The 16,899-nt window shown below is 50.9% G+C and overlaps 1 protein-coding gene across 1 annotated transcript in view; it reads right to left on the bottom strand.

Moving 5' to 3' along the window:
* GALNT2 (polypeptide N-acetylgalactosaminyltransferase 2) overlaps window positions 1-16,899 on the bottom strand; it is a 189,986-nt gene that overhangs the window by 129,636 nt on the left and 43,451 nt on the right. Inside the window, exons 4-6 of the mRNA XM_077751686.1 lie at window positions 5,793-5,882; window positions 4,711-4,802; window positions 4,439-4,615 (exon numbers count right to left, since the gene is read on the bottom strand). Of these exons, the coding sequence (XP_077607812.1) occupies window positions 4,439-4,615; window positions 4,711-4,802; window positions 5,793-5,882 (359 nt within the window). The remainder of the gene's footprint in view (window positions 1-4,438; window positions 4,616-4,710; window positions 4,803-5,792; window positions 5,883-16,899) is intronic.

Here is a 16,899-nt window from a genome sequence, read left to right as displayed (position 1 = left end):
TGCACTAAGATGTGCTTATTGTGAAAGAAAGAGAAAGAGAGAGAGAGAAAGAGAGAGAGAAAGAAATAGGAAGGAAGGAAGGAAGGAAGGAAGGAAGGAAGGAAGGAAGGAAGGAAGGAAGGAAGGAAGGAAACAGAAAGAAGGAAGGGTAGAAGGAAGGAAAGGAAGAAAAAGATCTTTAAAATGTGAAGGCTGAGCCCTCATCAATTGCTGTTTAAGGTGTCTGTTGAAACTGACTACAGAAATACTCTTAAATGTAAGAAGATCTGAACTGACGCTCAGTGAGTATCTACTGCATCCCAGGCATGGCCCTAAGCAGATTTGTTTTCATTATCTCTTTTCATTTTATCTCCTTTAAATGTACTTAGAGGGACGGAATACATTTTAGTGAAGTCACCAGGTATTAAGTTCTATTCACAGTGGCGGACAAGAAAAGCTAGGGCGCGGGAGACGGGAATGATTTTCGGTCCCGAACCAGAGCCAGCAGCACAAGGCAGTACAACAGGTAACAGGGGAAGAAGGGGAAGGCTGGGAGCGTGAACGAGGGTAGGTGAATCACTGTCCAGGGAGGTGCACCCAGAGCCAGGGATGGGGGTGGAGGAGGAACAAAGGGAGATGTGGGGGATGGCCAGGCGGAAGACAGCCCCTACCCCCTGAAGACATGTGATTTGGAGGCACCATCTGAAGGGCGGACCAAAGCTGCACATGGCAATGACAGTCATTTTGTCACACTTACACAAAACACCAGTATGTGTTCTTTTTTTTTAGTTTATTTATTTTGAGAGAGAGAGAGACAGAGACAGAGAGAGAGCACACGCCAGCAGGGGAGAGGCAGAGAGAGGCAGAGAGAGAATCCAAGTGGATTCTGACAGTGCAGAGCCCAATGAACCCTGAGGTCATGACCTGAGCAGAAACCGAGGGTCAGACACTTAACCACGTGAGCCTCGCAGGCGCTCCAAGTATGTGTCCTAAACCAGATTAGCTACTACCCTGGCCCCCGGTCTCTCCCTTTATTCCACTCCTGGCCACACACTAGCCCAGCAGCTTTCCCATTTTTTTGACAAAACCCACGGTAAGAAATAAATTCGATGTAGAGACCCAGTACACAATTCATATGTCACTGTATATACTATTTTATTTATATACTTATGTACCTGTACACAGATGCACACACATCCATATATATATACGTAACAAGCTTTATAAAATACACTTATTTTTACTGTGTGCAATGTGCTCTAATAGCTTCTCTTCTATTTAATTTTTCTTTTAAATACTGATGCCATCCCTCTTAAATGAGCTTCACGGTCTGCTTTGTGGGTTGTGACTTAAAATCTGAAGAGGCCTGCCCTAGCCTTTGGAAGAGTCGTGTTCAAGTTTTCCAGCCTGGTATCAGGCACACTTACAGGCCACGGGTTCAAGCCTGAATCAAAGAAATAAAAGGGCGCCCCATGCCCAGGCCCTCCGAGGACCTTCCTTCTGTTCACCTGTAGCTGAGGGCACAGATGGACTCTGGGGGCCGTGCTGTGCTTCCTCGCACCTGCATGACAGGGGCCTAGCCACCGACGGAGGGCAACCCGGAGTGGATCAGGGAACCGGGATCCTCCTCCCAGGGCCATGCTGGGGAGGAAGGGCGGTCAGGGTCTCAGGGCCTCACAAAGGAAACATGGGCCATGTACTACCTCCCTGCATCCTCTGCTCTGCAGACAGTTTCCATTCCTGGCTGGGCCACTACCACTGGCCTCCTGGAGGCACACAGATGAGACAAGGCCACCTTTATCCTCACCCTCCTCTGGTTCTAACCACGCAGCACCGTGTCCGAATGGAATGGGAACAGTCAAATCAAGAGATACAAGCAGGAGGCTCCTCCCTCCCGGAAGAAGCAGGGACGTGAGGAACACGGAGGGAGAAGGCGACTCCAGCGATCATCTAGTCACTCTGCTGACGAAGCTACCAAATCCGATCCAGGAGGCCACACAAAACCTGAATGCATCTCCCTAACAGGAAGGATGCCATGTTCTAGGAAGGAAGCAACTCAGGTAGCGGAACTAAAACACAAAAGAGTCAAGTTGCGCAAAAGCACGAGACACACATACAACCTCGGTCCTACGAGCTGCAAACGGCAGCCCTAACTGGGGTTCTGGGAGTTGCTTTGAGACTACAGGAACAGACTCCTCAGGGAGGGAACAGCAGAGGCGAGCTCCTCTGTGCTCAGAAGACAGACAGCAGCAGGCTTTCTACTCGGAAAACTCCGTGGAGGCGAGCAGCGGAGCCCCAGTTGGGAAGGCTGACTCGACTCCCTAGATGGGAAGGCGGCTGTTCCTGTGCGTCCTGCCATCTTGCAAGGGCGAGGGGAGGGCTGGTTCCAGCACATTCTCTCCCGGAAGACCAGATGCTGCAGACAATTCTATGGAGGTGCCCTGGACAGGACTACAAGAAGCACTTCGAGTTTTAAAACGAGGCCAAAAAAGAAGAAAAACAAAAGCAAACAGACCAGGAGAACTCTGAAAGTGCTGTATGGGGAGGAAAAACATCTCTAGAAGAAAGGCTTATGCGACAGAAGAAAGGAGACGTTCCCTTCAGAATAAAATTCGACACACACACACCCTCCCTAATTCGCAACGGGGAGACATTCACTTCTGGGGGAAGCTGTGGACAAAAACAAAAGCAGAAGAAAAGAGGAAACCTGAAGTTGGTGTTTTAGTAGATCTGCCTCTACTTGAGGCAGATCTTTCAGAAGTGAGTTCAATAGTTTTTTTTTTTTTTTAAAGGGTTTTTTGTTTGTTTTATCCAAACAGAAGTTTCTGGCAGCAGATATGCCACCTTGGGAGATGTATGAAATCCTGCTTTTTATTTCCAGCCTGTGAAGTCTCTTCTGGCTGTTCTATCTCTGGTGTCCTTTGGTGACATAACGGGGCAACTCTCCTGTGCAGAGAAAAGAGAAGCACACGGAGGTGGGCAGCGCCCAGATGCCAAATCAACTGGTGGCTCCCTTGTTCCAAAGCCCAGAAGCAGACAGCAGCCTAGCGGGTCCCCAGCTGGGGCCTCCCCAAGTCCGTGAGCCATCCCCGTCCTGGGCGCTGTCACACTGTGTGGCTGTCACTCTGCATTAGGGTGTAATTAGGTAAGGCACCGGCATGACATGAAGTGTCCATAAGAATTAAATCAGAGCGGGAAGCCCGCAGAGGCTCCCCATACGTGCTCTGACGGCCCCCAGGGAAACCGGCTGAACTGATTCAATGGTCTGCCCAGCACCCAGAGACCAAAGCCGGTAAGCAGTTTTGTGGGTGTCCCGTCCTGCCATGCTGTTCAAGCAAAGGGCACTTGGCTGCAGTTTTCCACTCAGGACACGGAATTACTCGGCAGATCTGTCTGTTCACACACGCACGGCTGAGATGTGAAACAAAACGACACGAAGCCTGTCGCCCACCTCGTTAAGCTGGTCTGGGCAGCACACTGGAGCGGGACGCAACCCCGCGAGTGTGCACACAGACCCCAGGTGGTGCTTTCAGTCCTCCAAGTTCAAGTTCAGTCCTCAAAGTCTGGCCGCACTCCAGTGCGCCAAAGCTGTCCTGTGTGTCCCTGTCATGACTGCAGCCCGTCCCGGAATCACTCCAGAGGAGAAGGGGCGTGTGCAGCTCGAAAGCCTCCCTCCCTGCAACACCAGACCCAAGAACCACCATAATCACAGAGCGCCCAAACCAGGAAACCTGCACACACGCTTTGGGCCCCAGAAGCCTGCAATTAGGCAGCAACCGTGGCCAATGTTGCTATACCCTAAGTGGCCCTGCACCGCCCCCCTGCTGGGAGCGACGAGATCCAGAGGCCACAAGACGGCCTTGGCGGCTGGAAAACAGCGGCGGCAGCAGAGAATCAGATGAGGAAAACCCTTGAAGTGGCCGAGGGAGTGAGGCACACCGTTCTGGAGAGACATCTCGTCATCTCTGCAGCGGGAGGAGGTCACGGGGCGGGCGGAGCAAACCTGACTCACAGGTTGAGAACAGGGTTCAACCCTGGCAGAGACTGTACTGAAATGTTGCAGAAGGACCCTGGTGGGTGTCAGGCTTCCCGATTTCAGCCTGGGAGAAAAGTAGCTTGTTACCCGCGTGCTCTCCCTGAGTGAGCGCTGGGTTAGGCACGGGGCTTTCTCGGGTGACCTGGGGTCCCCCAGGCCCTCATCTGTGGGCCACTGCCCCTGTCAGCTGGGTCAGCGCCTCTGTCTTTGAAGACTCAGAGCCTAAACTCGGGGGAGGGGGCGGCCTGTGTCCCCTGGGCTGGGTACAAACACAGGCGTGCCAAAGGTTTGCACCTGGACTTGTTACTGACAACTGTCTTAAGGGTCGGTAGGTGTGAGAGTTTCAGAAGCAAGCTCAATGGCGGACAGGGTGAAGATCCGGGACAGGTGCCTCCGGTGAACGGTCTTCAGAATCCCGCTCACCGAGAGGTCCCAGGCACAAACCACAACACCGTCCGGGCGAGGCTGAGAGAGAAGCTGCCCATGCTGGGGGCCGGGGTACCCCTGCCCCCGCGGGAGGAGGCAGCCTCCACCACGAGTGACCCCAGCCCCTCAGCCCCTGCCCGGGAGCCTGGTGAGGTCTTCAGCCCGCAGATGCTCCTGAATGGAGACAAAGCCCACTGAGAGCACCCTGCCCGGAGATCCCACAGGAGGGAGGGTGGGAGGGGCCATGGGGCCAGGACAGGGGAACCAGCCTGAGGTTGCTGCTGCTGCTGCTGCTGCTGCTCTCCCCCCTCCCAGGGGACAGGCGCTCGCCCACCCAGACTGAGCAGCTCTCTTGAGCTTTCTGCCCGGAGTTGGGGTAGGTGGTGTGAACCCAGGGCAACACCACACCTTCACCAGGAAGCAGGCTGTTGCCTGTGACAAGTTTTCACTGTAATGAATGGTTTTTAATGAAATGAAAAATCACTGTAACTCATGATCACTCATGATCATGATCATGATCACCGGGAAATGCCAGAGGAAAAAGGCCTGTGGGGCGTGTTCATTTCCATCATCCTAGGTCTTGGTCAGGGGGCAACACGCGGAAAGGGACAGGAATGAAATTCCTTCCGAGGATCCTGTGAAGTCACACACCAGCATGGGACTGTCTTCATGGGCCATCTCCCTGGACTCGGTGACGCCACTGTCCCCCTCTCGTCCCCAGGACTGCCACCCCCCCATTCTTTTTTAATTTTTTTAATGTTTATTTATCTTTGAGAGAGACAGAGCATGAGTGGGGGAGGGGCAGAGAGAGAGGGAGACACAGAATCTGAAGCAGGTTCCAGGCTCTGAGCTGTCAGCACAGAGCCCGACGTGGGGCTGGAACTCAGGAACCGTGAGATCATGACCCGAGCCAAAGTGGGACGCTTAAGTGACTGAGCCACCCAGGCGCCCCACCCCCTCCAGTTCTTCAAGAATGGGCTTCCATGTCTCCAGCTCCACCCCTCCCTCCTGATTCTCTCAGAGAAACCCTCCTAATGGCCCATGTGCCTCGAGTCTGGCTTCTCGCTCCTCCCACACATGTTGCCAAGGGCACATTCCATCCACACGCAGGGCCCTACATGGTAGGCACCCCCCACCCCAGCATCATGCTGCTGTGCAGCTCCCTGACATGCCCTCACACTCATACATGACCCCTGTGCCCCCCGCATGGACCACAGCTCTGGCCCAGTCCTGATCACGCTGCACTGAAATCACAAAATTTACTTTGGCCCCTTTCCTTCTCCTAAAGGCATCAGCCCCCCGACTGCAGGGTGGGCTCCCGATGCTGACAGCCCACGTGCGTGTGGCGCACCTGCAGTGAGAGGCGGCCCAGCAAGAAAGGCATTCTGGACTCCTTCCGGAGCAAGCTCCCCAGGGCCACGCCTGCCTCACCCCAGCCTGGCTGCGAAGGGAGAGACACAACGGGCTCCCATCAACACTTCAGCAGGAAAGGAATATCCTTTCTGGGAATGAGGACAGATTCCAAAACGTGATTTAATTATTAACAAAAAATACTGGAGGGGGCAGGTGGTGGCCGAGTTCTCAGCCAGGATCTGGGGATGTGACTACGGACCCTCCAGGGGCCCCATAACCAGTCACCTGAAAAGGGACAGGCAAAAAACAACCAGGTGGCCTTTATCAACCTCTCATGTACGACTCCAAAGAGCAGAAGTATAATGATGCTGTTTTTAATTCCCAGCTCAGGAGGAATGAGGAAAAAGTGCTTATTTTTAGCCAAGCCAAGCCAAAACACACACACACACACAAAACCATAAGCATCTACAGATCAATAAGGAGCCACAGCAAAGAGAGAAACCTCACAAGAGATCAGAACTGCACGAGAACCCCCTGGAAAGCACGAGGGACGTGTGCACGGAGCGCCTGAAGCAGCCTGGACCAGGCGTGGACCCTTTCCTCGCTCTTCTGGGTAATTAATCTCAGGATGATGAAAACGGCTGCCATAAACCTTCCTAAAAACACACACACTTCCCTGAGGAGCCAGGCAAGTGGGTGAGAGCAGGAGCAGTGTGTGCTCCGGTTTTCTCTGTAATTAAGTCACGTACAGACACCTCGTTTCAAATGTGATCTTTCCCAGTCCAGACAGGAGCATCGCCACCAAGAGATGAGCGGTTCTCCGCGGGGCGTCCTGGCTGGGCCTGCAGACGCCACCCGAACCCCCCCACCCCCACCCAGGCCTGCTGCTCAGACGCAGGACCCAACCCCCACGCGGCCAAGCCCACACAGGCACCACGCCGGGGGTGGGGCTTTCAACCTCAACAATGAAGCAGAATTGTTTATTTTTTTTCATGTTTATTTATTTCTGAGAAAGAAAGAGCACACAGAGGGAGACCGAGGATCCCACTGAGCGCGCAGAGCCTGATGTGGGGCTCAAGGGCTCAAACTCACCAACCGTGAGACTATGCCCTGAGCCGAAGTCAGATGCTCAACAACCGAGCCACCCACATGACCCCAAAATGTTTTAACACATAAATGCCTAAGTCCCAGCTTCAGCAACTGAAGGGCCGAGTGTAAGCATCCCCAGGGATTCGGCGGGCTGAGAGCCACTGACTTGGCTGCATGTTCTCACCCGCCAACACAGTGTTTTAAAAACACAATACACAGGGAACCGGAGACTGGCTTCAAATACCAGACACACAGGGAACCAGCGGCTTCCACGACAAACCACCTTTCAAGGCCGGGGGCCTGACCCAGAGGCTCAAAGCCTTGGGTGCCCACGGCAGGGACTTAAAATATGGAATTTGGCGCTCTGCCCCCAGGGATTCGGGACTCAGAGTCTAGACTGGGATTGGCCTGTTCTCAAGCAACACAGGGGCACTGTGGGCAACGGTGGTCTGAGGACAGCCGGGGTAGGAGGATGGAAGAAGGGGGATCATGAGTGAGAAAGTCCGCGACCTCACAGCAGAGCCGACACTCTGGCCCTGGAGGGGCTGCTAGGGAGCCGCTGGGGCACGCAGCCTCGCTCTCCCTGCTTCTGCAGGTTATCAAGCAAGGGGAGTCCAACTTCACTCAGAGAACCTTCTCGAAGGCCTAAGGAAAGCTCCCCGAAGGTAAACTGAGTGGCCACCCTCCCTGCGATGTTTGCAAGCCATGATTTCAGAGATGCTCTCAGGGCGTTCTGACACGTCCTGAATGCGGCTTCTCCCCAGTCTTCCAGCCTCTAATCCCTGCGCTCTTCCTGCCTCTTGTGAGAATACAGACACAGGCCAGTGACGCTTCCTGGGAAGTGAGCATCGCAGGGAGGAAGGCAATGCCTGGGATCTGCCTGAAACTACAGTGGGGGGAAATGTGCCAATAGTTAAGGACAAAACAAGCACAGGAAAATCCCAATGACTACGGACAGGGGGGCTGGTACACAGGAGTTCATGGCCTCTACTACTGTGGGCTTTTCAAAATAAGAAAATGTTTTGAGAAAAATTACTAAAAGTCTATATATTTATTATAATCAATAATCGTCATTCTAGTGTCAAGGAACGGAGACCACAAGGAGGCCGCTAGAGCTGTGGTCATCTGGATATAGACAAGTGACCCCAATCGTCCTGACCTGGGGCTGTTGCCCCCTCTAATCATTAACTGTCCCTTGCGTTCACTCCCCAAGGCACCCTGGCCCCTGAACTGCATGGTCCCTCTAGACCCAGGGAACAATGGACCTGTAATAACTGGCTTGGCACTTTGAAAGGCGGCCCCAAGGCAGCATAGTAACATTTACTCCCCTGGCCTGCTCTACATCATGATCTAGGTCAAAATACTGACCCAGATCTGCTTTCACACACCTCCTCGTTATAGACACCAGGCTGTAAAGCATTCACGGCGATGCTTTTGGAAGCTGCATGTATTTCAGTAGATTTCAGAGACACGGTTGTGTTTGAAAGGGTGCTATTTTAAACCTGATTAAGATTCAAAGGTTAGCAATTAAAGCCATTAAAAACACAACTCCTGGTATCTGACAAATGCCCGAGTGACAGGAGGAACATCATCTGGGAGAAACAAAATGAGCTATTCACCACTGAACACGGTGGCAGTCAAATGCCGCCCGAAATGTCAACGAAACAGCTGTTACAGCTGGGGAGCCTGGCGGTCTCATGGATGTCACCCACATGGTGTCACAGATAAAGACAGTCCCAACACCCTCTGAGTTATCAGAGCAGCAACAGAGGCCAGGAAAAACCAGGGGCTTCAGTAAGGGCGAGGGACTGACACTTTCCCATGTGAAAAACAATATGTTGCATAAAGCCAAGGAAGAAAAACAGTGCTCAGGGCGGCCGGATGATCACTGTCTCCTTGGTCTCTTCCACATCTGCCACATCTCTTTACAGAGCAACAGCAGCATTCACAGAAAAGGCAGCTGGCCTCCGTGGTAGGTTCCCCCCGGAATGTCAGGGTCACCTGCAGGTTTGGGGCCGGCACAGCGTGCGAATGTGCCCACCTGCGCACACCCACACTGCTGCCCCTCCCGCTTTGCCTCCCAGTTCCTGTGCTTCATTCCTGCAGCTGCCACAGGCGAGGGACAGATGGACGGAGTGCCCTGCTGCATCTCCTACCAGAAAATAACTACTCATGCCACAGAACCCGTCAGGTGGTCTCTTCCCCTGAGTCCTCAGATGTGAAAACTGAGAGCCAGAGGGTGGGGACCCTGTCCACGTCGCCCACTGGTGACCAGGCAGAGAGGGTCCCCATGCCCTGATTCCTAGAGTCCACTGCCAGAAAGGACTCCAGGGCCCAGCCTCTGGAGTCAGGCTCCCCAGGAATACCAGAGGCCAAGCCGAGCAAGTACCATCCCCTCCGCTGGCTGCTCACATAGAAGCAGTCCTCCAGTCCACTCCTCAAAGGCCAGCTGGGTCCAGGGGCAGCCCTGATTACACACTGGGGCCTCTGAGTGGCAGCCATGGCGAGGACTTGCGGGGGACTCCCCTCCTGGTACGTACACAGGCCAATCCCACTCTGGGTTTAAAATGAACATTAAAAGAATAATTCAGAAGTGAGTATTCAGGGGAGTGAAAAAAACCCAAAAATATGAAAACCAGCCTATCTGGGCACCCAGGTAAGATAGGGGGATGAGAAGGAGCTGACCCTGACTGGTAAGTAACCAGAGAGCATTTGGCAAATAAACAAATGTATTTTATTAAGGAGTTGAATAGACCAGGCAATGCCCAGTTTCTAAAAGTTAAATTCCAGACTGCCCGACTCACCAGCAGCCTGGCCTGTCTTCACACTGGCTCCTCTGCCTCGTCTTCCCCGCCATCCCCCTGTCCCTGAGGGGGGTTGGGGGGTGAGGGGTCCTGATCCTGAAACAACCCGGCCCTTTGGACTGATACAAACACCAAGTGCAATGACTTTCCAAATTCTAAACAATCAACTCATAGAAAACTAAAAATGTTTTTTGTTTTTTTTTTTAACATGTATTTATTTTTGTGAGGCCGAGCATGAGCAGGAAAGGGGCAGAGAGAGAGGGAGACACAGAATCCAAAGCAGGCACCAGGCTCTGAGCTGTGAGCACAGAGTTCCACACGGGGTTCGAACTCACAAACCTCGAGATCGTGACCTGGGCTGAAGTTGGACGCTTAACCAGCTGAGCCCCCCAGGTGCCCCCTAAAAATGTTTTATAGTCCTTTTGAAATCACTTGCCAAAAACAGGGAGGCACCGGGAAATATGAGAAAGAGAAGACTTACCCCGTCCTCCATCCTGACATGGCCCTGTGGTGACTCGGGCGCTGCCCTTGACCTTCCTGTGTGGCCATAGCTATGATCTCGCTCAGCCTCCCCGTCCACAAACTCACACTTGGCACAAACCGCTCAGCCAGGCTTGCCGAGAGTCTACTAGGCTCTGCGCTCTTTACAAGTGTCGATGCATCTAATTCCCTTCGCAACCCGGGGCAAAAAGCAAAGTCAGCCTCTCCAAACAAATAAAAAAACAAAAACCAGAAAATAACAAGCGTTGGCAAGGAGGGGGAGAAATCAGAACTCTTGTGCGCTGTTGGTGGGTGTGCCAAACAGTGCAGCCACCGAGGAAAACTGTACAGAGGGTCTTCATACGATTAAGAGAATTAGCACACGATCCAGCAATCCCACTTCTGAGCAAGACCCAAAAGGATGGAAAGCAGAGACGTGAACAGATACTCACAGACCCATCACAGACCCATGCTCACGGCAGCTTGTTCACAAGAGCCGAGTGGTGGAAGCAACACCAAGTGCCCAGCGGCAGAGGAATGGATACACAAATCCTGACACACACGCACAACAAAATATCACTCAGCCTTAAAAGGGAAAATGGTTCTGGTACAGGCTACAACACAGATGAACTCTCAGGACATTACGCAAGTGAAAAAGGCCAGTCGCTAAAGGACAAACACCGTATGACTCCCCTCTTATGAGGTACACCCAACAGCAGTCACATTCACAGAGACAGGAAGTGGCATGATGGTGGCCGGGGGGTTGGGGGAGGGGCAGAGGGGAGGCAGTGTTTAACGGGGACAGATTTATGGTTGGGAAACGTTCTGGAGGTGGGTGGTGGGGAGGGCTGCACGACAGTGTGAATGCCCTTAATGCCACTCACCTGCACACTTAAAAATGGTTAAGATGGAAAATTTTATGTTATATGTATTTTACTACAATGAAAAAAAATTTTTTTAAGCAAAGTAAGGAGCACAGCCAGCATCTGAAGCCAGTGTCTGGACTCAGAGCCTGTGGCTATCTTAACCGATGGGCAAGGCTCCTTCTTCCGGTGGTAACATTAAGATTCCATGGTACACTTGAAAATATGGTGAACATTTCTGAAATAGATCAGCTCCCGCTGCTCTCCCGTAGAGTGACCTAATTCATAAGTGGAAAAAAAAAAACCACACAGCATCTGTTTTCATGTTAAGAATCTTTATCACATAGCTATGCATTCTTATTCAGTTTGCAGTTTACTCCAAAATATACACCTTTGTAAGGAATGCTGACATTTTCCCATGAAGACACAAAACCAGAGAAATAAGGATACAGCTCTTCCCAAACCACAAAGGACCTGGGAAAGCAGAAGTCTTTTTTCTTCCCTTTAACACCATTGTTTGCTAATCAGAAAAGAGAACCTCCGCATAAATTTAAGTACTGTGTAAATGGGTGGTATAAAGGCACATGTTAGCGACATCACCTTATTTTGCGTTATGCTAAATGATTTAGACAATTCATTTACCACTGAGACACACACAAGCCTCTCCCTGAGGAAAAAGGGAAAGCAGGGTGGCTGGGGAAGAGGGTTTGTAAACAAGATGATATCTAAACACTGACACAGATAGAATCAGGTGTAGGAGGGGAAACGATGTCACTGTAATACATTTGCAAAAAAGCCTCCCGAGGTGGAAGCGAGCCACTCTAGGAAATCCAGGGCACAGACGGATGCACCTGTCTTCAGAAGGAACACACACACGGAGAAGAAAAAGCACTGGGGCTTCCACACTAAAACCATGACTGTTGAGGTTTACCAGTTGGACCTTGGTGTGCCGACACTTTCTAAATATAAAATATATCCATGCTCAAATTCTGCCTAATTTCCTCATTTAAATATAAAACTTCCTAAACTCTCATCTCCATTTCCTAAATTGCCTCATTTAAACATAAAAACTCGGAGAAGAGGATGAGTCTGTTTTGGACAGCAAGGAGAGGGAAGCTCGGGGACGTGGGGACTGCCAATGGTCGATGGTCAACAGCAGCTAGAGAAAGCCAGAAGCTTCTAGTCAGTCTTGGCAGACTAGAATTCCCTGAAGAGCGGATGCTAACCGCTCTCCACCTCGGTCCCCAGCAGGTGCTTGGTCAACAACTGATGAGGCAGAGTGGTGGGGCCACAACCAGAGGATGTAGGAGGGATATAAGCAGTGACACAAAAGGTCACTTTTTTCGATCAAGCTGCCACGGAACAAAATCCAAGGAGAGAAAGGTAAAAGGGATGGGTGAGAGGTCAGGATGAGGCACAGCTCCTTGTAAAAGATATCAGAACTGAAAACCTAGGGAATATCAATAGCATCGAAAGACTTGGAAGGAAGTAATATTTTTTTCCAACATCGAGTCAAAAGAAATCCAAGGAGGATATGTTTCAATTTTCACTAACAAAGGAAAATAAAAGCAAAACCATATACGACAGCAATCCTGAGCCAAATCCTACTTTATTCTCCCTTCTTTTCAGGGTTTTTAGTTCACTAGAGCTGGACACAGCCAGAAAGCCCAGCCAGGAGAATTCAAATGAGGGGCAACGACCCTTCTGCAAATAAGTCAGTAATTCACATCCACGCCTCAGCGGTGGAAGAGAAAGAAGGGAATTCTCCCCTTGCGGCTACAACAGCCTCAGCCGGCTGCCCAGCTGAAGGCCACCGGCAAGCAGCCCTTCGGGGGGTGGCAGGTGAGGCGGCGTGAGACCCAGCCTCAGCGGCTGGTGGCGTGCACTGCTGGGCGACAGCACTGAGCACAGTATGAGTCAGAGACGGACTTGGCTGCCGGGGACATCTTCCTGCCACTTCTGCCGTGCAGCACAGACCCCACCTACACCCGGTTCCACGACGGAGCCCACAGCAACAGGACGGCCCATGTGACGCCGCTGCACAAAGCACCTGTACCTCCCAGCACCCATTCCTGCCGGAGCAAGCGATACCATCTGCCTCCACCCAATCAGCCCAGGAGAAGCCCCCTTCCTCCCCTAATGAAACGGCATAAAACAGAAGCTCCTGGTGGGGAAGGATCAGCCTTCTGTCTCGGCAAAATGGTCTCTTAACGGGGCACCTGGGTGGCTCAGTCAGGTAAGCATCTTGATCTAGGCTCAGGTCATGATCTTGCGGTTCGTGAGTTCGAGCCCTGTGTCGGGGTCTGCGCTGACAGTGCAGAGCTTGCTTGGGATTCTCTCTCTTGCCCTCTCTCTCTGTTCCTCCCCTACTGTGCTCTGTCAAAATAAACTTAAAAAAAAAACAAACAAAACTTAAAAGAAAAGGTCTCTCAACTTAGGGACAACCCACTGACCACCAGAGGCTGCTCCCATCCCCAGGCCCCCAGTCTATCTGCCTCACTTCCCCCTGCACGCCATTCAAGAAGCCTGATGAGAAAGGAAGCAAGCTCAAGAGCTGGGCTAAGCTGTGGGAAAAAGCAAGCCAATCGTGGCGCTCAGGTCTGAGTATGTTCTTGCTGAATGACCCTGGACCGGATAAATGACATTTTAGTTTCCTGGAAAACGGCATTACCAGGATCTCCTCTCTCTTGCCCCTTTCTAAGTCCTGTGAGGCTACAGACAAGCAGTGGTTTGAAGAGTCTAATAATAGCATCAAAGCAGAACACTGCCCCTGGGGTTCCTAAAGTTACAACGACACGCCCGGTGCCCCAGAAGCGAAGCCCTAGACGTGGGTGATCTGAAGAAAACACCTCCCTCTTCAGGGATCGATGTACTGTGACAGGGAAGGCTGTGGGTCTGGGGGAGGAGGTCAGGAGGCCACTCCGTGCTAGAAATCACATGGGGAAGAGAACACGAGATGGGCCGTGTGGACTTCATTGTATCTGGAAACGTGAGGTGAAACGTGCAAAGTACAGTCCACCAACTCCGGCCACAGGGTGTGGACGCTACTCCCTCTCGGGAGCTCTGCCCCAGGGTCACCTGTAGACAGCTGGAGGCCAGACACAGCTGTTCCAGGGGGCCCTGCACAGAGAACCAAGAGTGGTGCTGATGGCGCATCTACGAAGCGCCCGAGAAACCCTGCGAGGGCTTCATGCGCAGCAGCTCATTTCATTCTCTTGACAAGGCTCCAGAAAAAAAATCCTTCTCACCCGTATTTGTTAGAAGGAAACACTGAGGACTGGAAAGCTGGCACGTGTCTCAGACCCCTCAAACGATAAATGGCAGAAGACAGAATTCAAATTCCAAGCCAGACTGCAAAGGGTCCTCCCTCCACCCCCATATATCTGCAAGGGGACAGGATGAAGGGCTGACGTACCCACACAAGGCAGATTCTGATGGCCTCCGTGGCTCGCGCCTGACAATTCAAAGAAAGACAAGAGGAAGACACCTGGGCTGAGTTCACAGTTTCTCTGTCAGCACAATGGAAATCTGGGGGCTAGCGTCCTCATGACATGGAATTACTAAGAGGAAAAATGGGCCTCAGGAATCAGTGCGAAAGGAAAATTCTGTATTGGAGAAGAAAAATGTGGGTATCTCAGTGCCTGTCTTGCTCCGCCCCCCTTACAGGTGCACCCAAAACCCACGTCTGCGGCTAGGCCTCCAAATCCACCTCTCCCCCCTCAGGAGAGTCAGGTCCAAATGTCATCTGCTCAAAGATGCACAGTACTTCCCATCTCGGAAAGGGGGAGGAGCCTTAAAGCTGATGGCAGAACACATTGGTCAAGGCTTTCTTTTCTCTTAGAGACAACAAAATGATGGTATCTGCTACAATCCTTAGCACCTAAGATTGAATTTAATGTTACGACGTTTTGAAGTTATATAACATTTCGTTATTTAACATTTAGATGATTCAAAACACTGTAACGTGTGTCTCACTGCAGCTTCACAAGAGGTAGGAAGCCAGAGAGGTTTGTTAATTCCCAGTCTTCTTTACTTAAATAAAAATGGAGAAACCGAGGCAGACCACTCGGTGATTTGTTCAAGCAAGTGGCAAGTCCAAGCCTGGACTTGAATCTTCCTCAAGCTGGGCCCATGGGGAGGAGCCAGGAAGTCAAGTGCAGAGGACAAGGTCAGGATGCCCCAGATGCCCTGTGCACTCACTGCGCTCTTCCCCATCCCCCGCACCCCTCCCTCCCGCAGGGAGGAGGGTTAAGATTCCAACCAAGAGAGGTCCCTTGAGCAGATATGGGGGGCAGACTTTGTCAATACAGATCATCACTGGCATCAAAAGCAGCTGAGCCAAGGCGGCTGGTCCTCCCCACTCAGCCTGGGACTCTCTCCACCTGGCTCCAACCCAGGAGGAGGGCAGGACGAAAGAGGGATGCACTGCTCCCCTGGTACTGAGGAAATAGCGACTGGCTGTTGCGCCTTGACCACTAGTTAGCTCCCTGGAGGGGAGTGGGAAATCAACTCACTTTCACTTCTCAAAAATACCAAACAAGGGGCGCCTGGGTAGCTCAGTTGGTTAAGACTCCAACTCTAGATCTCAGCTCAAGTCTAGATTTCAGGGTTGTGAGTTTAAGCCCCGTACTGGGTTCCATGCTGGAACCCAGTAAAAAAACAAAAAAACAAAAAGTAATAAAAATAGAGGCACCTGGGTGGCTCAGCTGGTTAAACATCCACCTTGACTTCAGGTCACGATCTCATGGTTCAAGAGTTTGAGCCCCGCATCGGGCTCTGTGCTGACAGCGCAAAGCCTGCTTAAGATTCTTTCTTTCTCTGCCCCTCCCCTGCTTACACACATTCTCTTTCTCTCTCTCAAAAAAAAAAAAGTAAAAATAACAAACAAATAAATACATAAAAATATACTTGGGGCACCTGGGTGGCTCAGTTGGTTGAGCGTCTGACTTCAGCTCAGGTCATGATCTCATGGTTCCTGAGTTCAAGCCCCACATCTGGCTCTCTGCTGTCAGTGTAGAGACCACCAAGGATCCTCTGCCCCCCTTCTCTTTGCCCCTCCCCTGCTCATGCTCCCTTTCTCTCAAAAATAAATAAATAAAATAAATGTAAAAAATTAAATTTAAAATACCAAATAAATTCAGATGAAGAGTTAAACACAGAAATCAAGCAAACACACCAAACACCAGAATAATATGTAAGTAAATATTTATCTGAGTTCTAGATGAGAAGCACATTTCTAAGCTTGAAAGCAAAGGAAGAAACCATAGAGGAAAAGACTAGGAATTTGCATATAGTAAGGTCTCTCTGTTTAAAAAAGAAAAGAGAAAAAAGGGGAAAATGCTACCCCCAGAAATAAAGGGATGTAATCTGTAACCTTTATTACAAGGCATATACAAAGGGATAGAAAAAAAAATAGGCTACAGAATCAGTTAATACACATGGGAAGCTGTTCAATTCAATAAAATTAAAGGATTGAAAATGGCAATGTCTATCTCCCTGGGCTATGAACAAAGACCTTATTTGCAAACGTTAACATTTCCACATGGCAAAGGTACAACAGAGGTGGCTGGTCCAAGTACAGACACGTCCGACCTTTCTGGAAAGGAGCGGACAACACCTATCAAAAGCCTTAGGAAAGTTCAAAGTCTCTGACCCTGTAATTCCACTCCCAGGAATTTATTTGAAGGAAACAGTGAAAAATGCAGCCAAGGTTTGTGTACAAATGTGTTCACTGTAACTTAAATGACCAGCAGGGAAAGGGAATTAGCTAGATAGACATATCCATGCAATCTTAATTAAAAAAAAAAAAACAAAAAAACTTGTCAGATCATGTAAAAATACTTACGAGGTAGGGTTAAAATTTTCAAGC

Source organism: Crocuta crocuta, unplaced genomic scaffold, assembly GCF_008692635.1.
Source record: "Crocuta crocuta isolate KB4526 unplaced genomic scaffold, BGI_CrCroc_1.0 scaffold59, whole genome shotgun sequence".
Lineage (NCBI taxonomy): Eukaryota > Metazoa > Chordata > Mammalia > Carnivora > Hyaenidae > Crocuta > Crocuta crocuta.
The sequence above is the reverse complement of the archived record's forward strand: the minus strand, read 5'-3'. Positions and strand labels throughout refer to the sequence as shown.